We start from the raw sequence: 12,046 nt of genomic DNA, 5'->3' as shown, positions 1-12,046 counted from the left end.
ATTATCCCTTATAATACATGAGTGATACACAGAGTTCCCTGTATAACTCAGCCTGCAGCCTTGTGCCTTTATATGGTCACAGAACAACCCCTCAGTGACTTCTAATATCCTTATCATTTACAGTAGGGGGTACATTATCCCTTATAATACATGAGTGATACTCAGAGTTCCCTGTATAACTCAGCCTGCAGCCTTGTGTCTTTATATGGTCACAGAACAACCCCTCCGTGACTTCTAATATCCTTATCATTTACAGTAGGGGAAGCAATATACAGAATATATACATAAGCAAGTCCTTGCTGGGGTATACAGGAATAGTTTGTCAGTACCAGGCAACAAGCTGGTTTCCCCAGTGATATTCCTGTTTTTCTCACAGTAATGATGCACAGGAAAAGATATCTAGGAAAGATACCAACAATTCTTTGGACGGAACCAGAAGCCAGAGATTATATGGGAAATTAGTAAAATAGCCAAAGGACAGTGAAGACATTATTAATCACCCTGTGTATGTAATTCCTCCCAAACAATAATGCGTTTTTTAATCATTCTTCGAGAAGATTTAGAAAGACTGAGATGAATGAGAGGCCATGGACGGCCATGCCTTGTGCATCTCAATTGGTTGAAAATGAACCAATCAGCATGCTTACTTTAAAATCCCATTTATGGATCTGAAAAGTCATTATCACTGGGCACAAGCGTCTTCTCTGACCCCGGGGTGAGATGTGAGAAGACAAAAGTGTACCATACTATGTTCTTGCTCCTTGCTCAGGCTACAGATACTCCCTGCAGGGACGGGGAGTTTGCACGTGAGCGCGGGCTGGGGTGACACCATTAAACACATGCTCCACTGAGATAAGGTCCTGTCCGACTCGGAACAAGACAGCTGTGGTCAAGTAACCCAGATTAGAAGAGCTGACAGTCCTTTTTGTGGCCGACCCCCTTGCTTTAATGGAAGCATAGCCCATAATAACCCACACATGGCCCTGGGAGATACCATTCATGGGGCGCCCACTATAAAGGTGACGTATTCATTAATTTACAAATTAGCATCACTTTGTCCATGTGAATGGCTTGTGTTACACCCCAAGCACTAGTACAGGTTTGGGATCTATTATCCGGAAACCCGTTATTCAGAAAGCTCCGAATTATGGAAAGGCCGCCTCCATTTTATCCAAATAATCCAAATTTAAAAAAAAAAAAGATTTCTTTTTTCTGTGTAATAATAAAACAGTCGCTTGTACTTGATCCCAACTAAGATATAATTAATTCTTATTGGAAGCAAAACCAGCCTATAGGGTTTATTTAATGTTTATATGATTTTCTAGTAGACGTAAGGTATTAAGTTCCAAATTCCGGAAAAATCCATTATCCGGAAAGCCCCAGGTCCTGAGCATTCTGGATCACAGGTCCCATACCTGTATGACTTTATTCTGAGTGGTGTTTATTAACACAAGTTGTGGTTCCTATCAGGTGTATAAAATCTTATATAATAATATAATATAACCATCTAAATAATATAATCATCATAAGTCACCCATGCATGGTTTTAAAGAACTTATATTGGGGTCTTCAGCAGACCCAGAGATGCACAGCCCCCCCCCCACTCACCCCAATTCTGACATCAACACAACTGCTTAGTGTTTAAGTATCGTATCCTGCATGTTACCCAGAGCCACCTTTGTACTCTCTTGGCAACGTGTATGTTTATTATGGATCAGACACTGAATCTGAGTTGTTTCCATTACTCTGACTCGAGGGTTGTAATCCTGTCTGACAATACAATGCGATTCTGGAGCAGTTCTATACATGTACATACCGGTACTTATGTGTAACTCAATCACCTTGTGTCCTTGGGGGTATTGTGAGGATAAGAGCGATATTCATACTTGGTGTCCCATTCAGAGTATATTAAATGCAGAGATGTATTAAGCCTTTCATCTCCAGGATAAACATTTGGGGGTAAAGTTGCAAATCCTGTTACAGCTCTAATAGCCCTACACCCCCTTCCCAGAGACTATTATCCACTGTTACTATAGGCACCATCTCTCCCTACTATACCTGCTATCCCACAGTCATACTCCCTTCCCAGAGACTATTATCCCACTGTTACTATAGGCACCATCTCTCCCTACTATACCTGCTATCCCACAGTCACACTCCCTTCCCAGAGACTATTATCCACTGTTACTATAGGCACCATCTCTCCCTACTATACCTGCTATCCCACAGTCACACTCCCTTCCCAGAGACTATTATCCCACTGTTACTATAGACACCATCTCTCCCTACTATACCTGCTATCCCACAGTCACACTCCCTTCCCAGAGACTATTATCCACTGTTACTATAGGCACCATCTCTCCCTACTATACCTGCTATCCCACAGTCACACTCCCTTCCCAGAGACTATTATCCCACTGTTACTATAGACACCATCTCTCCCTACTATACCTGCTATCCCACAGTCACACTCCCTTCCCAGAGACTATTATCCACTGTTACTACAGGCACCATCTTTCCCTACTATACCTGCTATCCCACAGTCACACTCCCTTCCCAGACACTATTATCTGCTGTTACTATAGGCACCATATCTCTCTACTATACCTGGTATCCCAGTACCTTCCCAGATTTTATTACAGGTATGGGATGCATTATCCAGAAAGCTGTGACTTACACAAGGTCAGTCTCATACAGAATTCATTTTATCCAAAGTTCTAAAACCTATTTCCTTTTTTTGTCTGTAATAATATAACAGTATCTTTTACTTGATATTTGAAAGAAAGAAATTTGAATAAAGAAGAAGAAGGAAGCCAATCGCTCCATGGTGCTTGCTGGGAAACCCCCCAGACCAGTGCAGTTTTCTGCTGATAGGAGCACTGGCCCAGGTTGTGAGATAAGTATAATCATTTGGGGGTGCCTAACTTTTGGCACCACCAATTAAATAGTCATTTTCTTCTCCTTTAAGGTATAAAGAGCTAAATTACAGAAAGATTCGTTATCCAGATAACCCAAGATCCCGAGCATTCTGGATAACAGGTCCTCCATTTTTAAAAACACCTAGTTCCCCTTTAAGAAAAATGCACCTATTTTTTTTCTTTTGACTATGTTACTGTCTAGGCATTTCACCTTTTAACATAAAGGATCACAAAGTGAACAGTCGTCTTTATTGTCTGCAAACTGATTCTTATCACCCATCGGGTGTCAGGTTTAGAGCACAGAGTATCAAGTGGTTGCATTTCTCTAGCTCATCCCGTAGGCATGCTGCAGGTAAGAGCCATACAATAAGTCCTATCTGCGGTATATGAGGTTATCTTCAGATCTGTCAGGGATTCTGATAATACAACACTGCCCAGAAATTACAGGTTTAAATGAGCCATAGGATTTGCACACACACATAGATGGTCTCCAGTGATCCAAGCCCACCAGCTACAGACACCACAGGTGACAAAAGATCCAAAATTACCTTTCCACTAGGATTATATAAATCACTAGGGATTCATTAACTTATGTTAGTACAGGCATGGGATCCATTATCTGGAAACCCGTTATCCAGAAAGCTGCGATTACGGGAAGGCCGTCTCCCATAGACTCAATTTTATTCAAATAATTCCAACTTTTAAAAATTAAACTTTCCATATCTCTGTCATAATAACACAGTACTTTGTCCAGGTATGGGATCTGTGATCCAAAAACCTGTTATCCAGAAAGCTCCGAATTACGAAATGGCCTTCTCCCATAGACCCTATTTTAATAAAGTTATTCAAATAATTAAAAGTAATTTCCTTTTTCTGTATAATAATAAAACAGTCGCTTGTACTTGATCCCAACTAAGATATAATTAATCCTTATTGGAAGCAAAACCAGCCTATTGGGTTTATTTAATGTTTACATGATTTTCTAGTAGACTTAAGGTATGAAGATCCAAATTACAGAAAGATCCATTATCCGGAAAACCACAGGTCCCAAGCATTCTAGATAACAGGTCCTATACCAGTACTTGATTTTATAGAAAATATAATTATTTGTAGGAGACCAAACAATCTTATTGGGTTTATTTAAGGCTTAAATGATTATTTTAGTAGACTTAAGGTATGGAGATCAAAATGACAGAATGACCTCTTATCTGGAAAACCCCAGGTGCTGAGCATTCTGCATGAAAGGATCCACACCTGTAGCCTAAAGTTGCCTTGTTTAGCATATTTAGGTTTTTCATAATGGTCCAAAGAGAAGGTCTCCAGCGTGAGTGATGTCCAATTGGCCACGATGCTTCTCCTGATAAACAAAAACTCCCAGCACCACCTGACATCTTGCGGGCAGCAACAAGCGGAATATCAAGAGGGTCACACCTTGGAAATCCACTCGAAAATAAGTCATCAATGCCAATAATGTAGATGGGATGCACTGAATCCATTATTTGAATCTGATCTGAATCCCTTGTGAAAGCTTTGTCCAAATGCCTAACCGAATCCTAATTTGCATATGCAAATTTGGGGCAGGAAGGAAAAAGTGGAACAATTTTTCTTTAATTGTTTTGTGATGAAAAGTCACTTGATTTCCCTTCCCGCCCCTAATTTGCACATGCAGTTTCGGTTCGGCCAAACACAAGGATTCAGCCGATTCCTAATCCTGCTGAAAAAAGGTTGAATCCTGGCCGAATCCCAAACCAAATCCTGGATTCGGTGCATCCCTACTTTGTCAGGGTGAGGCTGGAGACCTACACAAATGGCATCTTTGCTGAGCCAATGAGCTTTGGCCCCTAAGGCAACGGTGACTGCCTCCCTCCTACCAGGCCTCATAGTGATCCAACCAAATTGTGCCCTGGTTTTTTTTTCACTTAAATTTTATTTGGTTTTGACATTTCCAATTATTGCAACTTTTCTTGAAAGTCAGTGAGAAAAGAATTATACAGCTTTGTTTTGTAATGGAGTTGCAGAGAGTTATATAGACGATAATAAACAAGAAAAGAAAGAAAAAGAAAAAAAAAGGAAGACACAATTAGGGATGCACTGAATCCAGGATTCGGTTCAGGATTCAGCCTTTTTCAGCAGGATTTGGATGAATCCTTCTGCCCGGCTGAACTGAATCCTAATTTGCATATGCAAATTAGGGGCTGGAGGGAAATTGTGTCACTTTTTGTCACAAAACAAGGAAGTAAAAAAGTTTCCCCCTTCCCACCCGTAATTTGCATATGCAAATTAGTATTCGGATGCGGTTCGGTATTCGCACAAATCTTTCGCAAAGGATTTGGGGGTTCGGCTGAATCCAAAATAGTGGATTCAGTGCATCCCTAGACACAATTAGCAAAAAGCAATAACAGAGTACTTATGATACATCAACATTTTCAAATATATAGATCCTTACCAAACCCTTTTCCTTTTGCCCACTAGACTTAGATCTACCCGTAGGTCATGGCTCATCGTCCCCAAGGTTCCGGATTATGGGGTCTGTGATCTACCCATAAAGTAGATGACAGGGGTTGTTGGCATAGAAATATTCCCCTTACATTTAGGGGAGATACATTGTCTATACAGGGTTTATCCATCCCGTCTGGGCTGTTTATTTTGGGAGTACCTAATCCCATTTTGACCAAGTTTTCTCATGATGGGGGACAGTCACTCTATACAGTGGTGTAACTAGAGTGTACCTTGCCCCTATCTGCAAAAAATCTTCAGAGGGGCCTGGCACATTCTGATTCCCATCCTCCCGCCCACTTCCCGTCCTATCACAGCCCCACCCACATCCTGCCTCCGCCACACCCGCTACCTGTCCTGACTCCACCCACTCCCACACCGGTAATAGTGAGCGGCTGGGGAGAAGGGTTTTTATTTTTTTTATTAGCTATAGAAGAAGCAGACCCCACATCCCCTGTTCCCCGGGCCCTCTGCAACTGCAGTGTCTTCTGTTCTCTATAGTTACACCACTGTGTCTATATCTTGCATCTCCTTCTTTAATTTTATCTCACAAATACGGCTAGTTACCTTTCCTACGGCTGGGGCCCCTGGTGCTTTCCAATTGGAGGTGAGTGAGAGCCTGGTTGCTGTATATATAAAATTTAAAAGTTTTTGTTCTGTGAGGTAGGCCCAAGAGGGCATTGGAGGCCTAAATAGGGACTTCCCAAAAGAAAATCTCAGCAATCATCACCTTGATGTCTCTCCAGAATTCAGATAACTTGGGGCAATACCACAGTATATGAGAGAGGGAGCCCCGTGTCCACATGCAAATTGTGTTGTACAAACCAAAATAAACACATTTTCTGCAAGACAGACCCATTGCTCCAAAACCTTCCTAAGCAGGTGCCACTGCCCCCCCCCCCTTCTGCTCATTTCCTATATTGCAAAAGATGCATTTTTAGGACATACATTTTCAGAAATGTGCATTGCTGTTAAACCTGTAATTCCTGCCGGTGCCACGGCATTTCCCCTTTGCACTAATGACTTTTCACTGACTGTCACCTGCAGAACAACTGTCGGCTGGTGGTGGTGCGTAGTGAGAAATAAGGGCAAGATAATGAGGGTTCCATCACGTCAGAGACACGCGTCTCCAAAACGTGACCTCTTGCTAATAACATAGGAAAATGCCCATAATATCTCTGAAATCTTAGCCCCTGTTATGGAACAGCGAGATAATAGATCTATTGCCTATAGATAGAGGGTTTTCATCAATTAGAACAATTATAGACACATTGATGGATAGATGATAGAGCAATTACAGATAGAAAGATAGATCCCTTAAAGATAGACAGACAGATAGATAGGAAGGGTTCCATTAATAAGATTGGCTTATAGTGGGATACTTTTACTCCTTCCTCCCTAATACCCTCTTAATTATGTTATTTAAATACAAAGCACAGAATTTCTGACACAGTACCGCCCTTGTCCCAGTTCACAGGTTTTTATGGGATAATCTCACTGACTCAGAACAGAGCAGGTACCACCCACTGAAGGCCTGGGTGCTGGGAACAAGGGCCCTTTAATTACAATGAGAGAATGAGTTGTAAAGGGTGCAGCACCCCCCGGTGGCCACTTACTATATAGAAAAATATAGACATAAGTTTTTTTAGTTCAGTTAGAAAACTCAGATCGTTTTTTTCAGGTTTTTTTCAGTTGCTTTCCATCTTTTATTTCTGACCATTTTTCTAAAATTGAAGTTTAAAGGGGATGTTCAGCTTCCAACACTTTTTTTCCAGTTGACCTGATTTCAGATTGCTCACCAGAAATAAAGACTTGTTTTCAATGACTTTTTATTTTCTATTTGGGACTGTTTTTCTAATATTGTGAGGGGTAAATTTTTCACCGTCTTGGGTCTTTCTGAAGCAGCTCTGGGAGGGGGGGGGGGTCGCCGACCCTGTAAACTGTTCTAAATCGAAACAGTTGCTGATATTCCCCCACAGATGCTGCTGTGAAATGTATCAACAAAAGGAGCAAATTGTAACAGTTCAGCATCTGCACCTGGATCACTGAGCTAGTCCTGCAAGGTTCCATTTATAATTTAGATTATATCTGTACCTAATCCATAGCTCTGATGCGCAACCCACAATTCCCCCCTGATCCGTTACCCGACCCTCAGTAGGCTACTTACTTTCCGACCCAGGGACACGCAAAACTGAAAGTGGCATCACTCTGGCACTGAATCAGCGCAAAGATAGAAAGAAACCTGCCCCAACTACAGGGGAGGGTGGAAAGGCTCAAGTCCGCATCTTTGTCAGGTACAAAGTCGGGTTACCCGCGGACTTCCCGCACGGCCAGGGAACCGGGGACTTTTTGCCCAAAACACAAACACGTTGCAGATATTCCGCAGGTACCCGACCCGGTGCAGGACTCTACACTGAGCTGCCAGACTCAGACACCAGAGACACCAACATTCAACTTTGATTTTTGAAAATGGTAAAAAATAAAAAAACAGAAAGCAATTTAAAAAAAAGTCTATTTCTGGTGTTTTCTGAAAACAACAACTGAAAAAAAATAAGTGTTTGGACAATGAACAACCCCTTAGGGCAAGGCCAGATGTGGCGTTTTTGCGGCGTTTTTATGTTGCATTTTTAAAAAAGAACAGCTAGGCGTAAATACGCATAAACTGCACTAAAACTAATGGAGAACGCACTATGGCAATTCACACAGGGCGCTTGCAAGCTGAAATCCGCCACAGGATGCCAGGGTCGCTGACCCCCTTCCCAGAGCTGCTTTAGAAAGACGTAAGGAGGTGAAAAATGAAAGTTTACACTTCAATATTAAAAAACAGGCCACAAATAAAAAGTAGAAGATAATTACTATAAGTTTTTATTTCTGGTGAATTATCTGAAACCAACTGAAGTGTTGGAAGGTGAACAAGCCCTTTAATTTTACAAGTAGCACAACATATTGATGGCCTGTATGCAGAAATAAAGGAGACGGGTGAAAATGTGCCTGTTCCTAAGGCTCTAACCAATAGCAACCGACAAAAAAATTAGCTGTTTGGTTTAATGCTGGAATAATGATAACAAGCCTCTGATTGGCTACTGGCTGAGGGCACTGCACATAAACCATTTTGCTATAAGGCAAAAAGAGAAAAATAAATAAAGTCTTTACCTTACAACGAAATAAAGCAACACAGGGCCGGATTTCTTTGGAAAATCATGATCCAGAACTCGCTGATCCAACTGCAACCAGGCACACTGACCCCTGCACAGACAAATGAGGAAATATTAGGATTTACCAAACTGTGAGATATTTAGCCTCCTGTGATTGGTTGCTCGATGCCCAACTGTCAGTGTGGTTTTCTGAACCCCAGACACAAGTCTCACTATCCGGCCTACGGGGTACAGGTATGGGACCTGTTATCCAGAATGCTCCAGGCCTGAGGTTTTCCAGATAATGGATCTTTCTGTAATTTGGATCTTCATACCTTAAGTCTACTAGAAAATCCTATAAACATTAAATAAACCCAATAGGCTGGTTTTGCTTCCAATAAGGATTAATTATATCTTAGTTGGGATCAAGTACAAGCTACTGTTTTATTATTACTGAGGAAAAGGAAATTATTCCTAAAAATTTGGATTATTTGGATAAAATGGAATCTACGGGAAAAAGGCATTCTGTAATAAAGAACTTTCTGGCTAATGGGCTTCTGGATAACGGATCCCATACCTGTACTGGTGAAGCAAATACCTGAGGAGGCCGACTCATTAAATATGAATGGAGGGTCGTTACATGACATGGGATTCCACAGAAAACAGTTGGACTGAGATATCTCACAAATGGCTTCTAACAACCATATCAGCTGCTTCTGCCATTAATGATTCACCCCCCCTGCCCAATTAAAGGAACAGTGACACTGTGTGTTTGCTTCAGAAACACTACTATAGTTTACATAAACAAGCTGCTGTGTAGCCATGGGGGCAGCCATTCAAGCACAGGATACACAGTAGATAACAGATAAGTACTACTATAGTTTATATAAACAAGCTGCTGTGTAGCCATGGGGCAGCCATTCAAGCACAGGATACACAGTAGATAACAGATAAGTACTACTATAGTTTATATAAACAAGCTGCTGTGTAGCCATGGGGCAGCCATTCAAGCACAGGATACACAGGAGGTAACAGATAAGTACTACTATAGTTTATATAAAAAAGCTGCTGTGTAGCCATGGGGGCAGCCATTCAAGCACAGGATACACAGTAGATAACAAATAAGTACTACTATAGTTTATATAAACAAGCTGCTGTGTAGCCATGGGGGCAGCCATTCAAGCACAGGATACACAGTAGATAACAAATAAGTACTACTATAGTTTATATAAACAAGCTGCTGTGTAGCCATGGGGGCAGCCATTCAAGCACAGGATACACAGTAGATAACAGATAAGTACTACTATAGTTTATATAAACAAGCTGCTGTGTAGCCATGGGGCAGCCATTCAAGCACAGGATAACAGATAAGTACTACTATAGTTTATATAAACAAGCTGCTGTTTAGCCAAGGGGGCAGCCATTCAAGCACAGGATACACAGTAGATAACAGATAAGTACTACTACTATAGTTTATATAAACAAGCTGCTGTTTAGCCAAGGGGGCAGCCATTCAAGCACAGGATACACAGTAGATAACAGATAAGTACTACTATAGTTTATATAAACAAGCTGCTGTGTAGCCATGGGGCAGCCATTCAAGCACAGGATACACAGTAGATAACAGATAAGTACTACTATAGTTTATATAAACAAGCTGCTGTGTAGCCATGGGGCAGCCATTCAAGCACAGGATACACAGGAGGTAACAGATAAGTACTACTATAGTTTATATAAAAAAGCTGCTGTGTAGCCATGGGGGCAGCCATTCAAGCACAGGATACACAGTAGATAACAAATAAGTACTACTATAGTTTATATAAACAAGCTGCTGTGTAGCCATGGGGGCAGCCATTCAAGCACAGGATACACAGTAGATAACAAATAAGTACTACTATAGTTTATATAAACAAGCTGCTGTGTAGCCATGGGGGCAGCCATTCAAGCACAGGATACACAGTAGATAACAGATAAGTACTACTATAGTTTATATAAACAAGCTGCTGTGTAGCCATGGGGCAGCCATTCAAGCACAGGATAACAGATAAGTACTACTATAGTTTATATAAACAAGCTGCTGTTTAGCCAAGGGGGCAGCCATTCAAGCACAGGATACACAGTAGATAACAGATAAGTACTACTACTATAGTTTATATAAACAAGCTGCTGTTTAGCCAAGGGGGCAGCCATTCAAGCACAGGATACACAGTAGATAACAGATAAGTACTACTATAGTTTATATAAACAAGCTGCTGTGTAGCCATGGGGGCAGCCATTCAAGCACAGGATACACAGTAGATAACAGATAAGTACTACTATCGTTTATATAAACAAGCTGCTGTGTAGCCATGGGGGTTATATATTTAACATTTGCCTGTGATTTGCATGTTTAAAGGATAAGTAAAGGCATTGCTGGGGTAACACCTCCAAACCATAATCCAACAAAAACAAATGAATCCAGCCAAGGTACTCACGTGTCATCCAGGAATGAAATTCCAAAATATTCCTTCTCCTTCAGGCTAAAGTGCGAGGCCACCAGATCAAGCAGTTCCCGGGATAAGAGTTTGGGCTGGAGATGAAAAAGACAAATACGAATAAAATATTTGCCTACTCTGGTGCAAAGGTGATTATAAAATAGATACAATAGCATAGGACTTGGGGACCTGTTATCCAGAATGCTTGGGACCTGGGGCTTTCCAGATAATGGATCTTTCTATAATTTGGATCTTTATACTTTCATCCTACTAGAAAATCATATAAACGTTAAATAAAGCCAATAGGCTGGTTTTGCTTCCAATAATGATTAATTATATCTTAGTTGGGATCAAGTACAAGCTATTGTTTTATTATTACAGAGAAAAGTAAATAGTTTTTAAAATGTTTGATAAATTTATTTGAATAAAATGGAGATTATGGAAGATGGCCTTTCCATAATTCAGAACTTTCTGGATAGCAGGTTTCCGGATAACAGATCCCATACCTGTACACCTTAATGTCTAAGATTTTTGCATGAGGAATTAACAATAAGCAGGGACAGGAGATATTGTTGAACTAGTATTCAACTTAATATTGTCTTCTTACTCATCTGCTTCCCAATGTACAGTAAAGTAAACAAAACTCAGAAGAATTAAGAGGGCTTCCCAAACTTTTTCATATGACTGTAAATACAAAGGTGTCCTACCTGAACCAGCAACTCCAGCTCCCGGTCGTCTAAGAGGTGAACCTTGCAGTGCCGGCCCTCCGCCATCTAATAATAATAATTTCATAGGGTAAGAAGCCAGGTATTGTGGGTCATTTAAAGCACAATTCAGCAGGAACAGCCCCTAAGTTTGCTCATAGTCTGTACAGACTGATCCGATAAAACTATGGCAGCATAGGTATTCCCTGTACTAAGCACAATTCAGCAGGAACAGCCCCTAAGTTTGCTCATAGTCTGTACAGAGAGATCCCATAAAACTATGGCAGCATAGGTATTCCCCTGTACTAAGCACAATTCAG

General features: G+C 41.0%; 1 protein-coding gene across 3 annotated transcripts in view; it reads right to left on the bottom strand.

Moving 5' to 3' along the window:
• frmd4b.S (FERM domain containing 4B S homeolog) overlaps positions 1-12,046 on the bottom strand; it is a 155,499-nt gene that overhangs the window by 92,848 nt on the left and 50,605 nt on the right. For all 3 annotated transcript variants that reach the window (XM_018261475.2, XM_041561770.1, XM_018261478.2), the window contains exons 2-4: positions 11,730-11,795; positions 11,023-11,117; positions 8,568-8,660 (exon numbers count right to left, since the gene is read on the bottom strand). In XM_018261475.2, the coding sequence (XP_018116964.1) occupies positions 8,568-8,660; positions 11,023-11,117; positions 11,730-11,795 (254 nt within the window). The remainder of the gene's footprint in view (positions 1-8,567; positions 8,661-11,022; positions 11,118-11,729; positions 11,796-12,046) is intronic.

This window comes from Xenopus laevis, chromosome 4S (genome assembly GCF_017654675.1).
Source record: "Xenopus laevis strain J_2021 chromosome 4S, Xenopus_laevis_v10.1, whole genome shotgun sequence".
In the NCBI taxonomy this organism is placed as follows: Eukaryota; Metazoa; Chordata; class Amphibia; order Anura; family Pipidae; genus Xenopus; species Xenopus laevis.
Note: the sequence above shows the minus strand (reverse complement) of the source record. Positions and strands in the feature narration are given on the sequence as shown.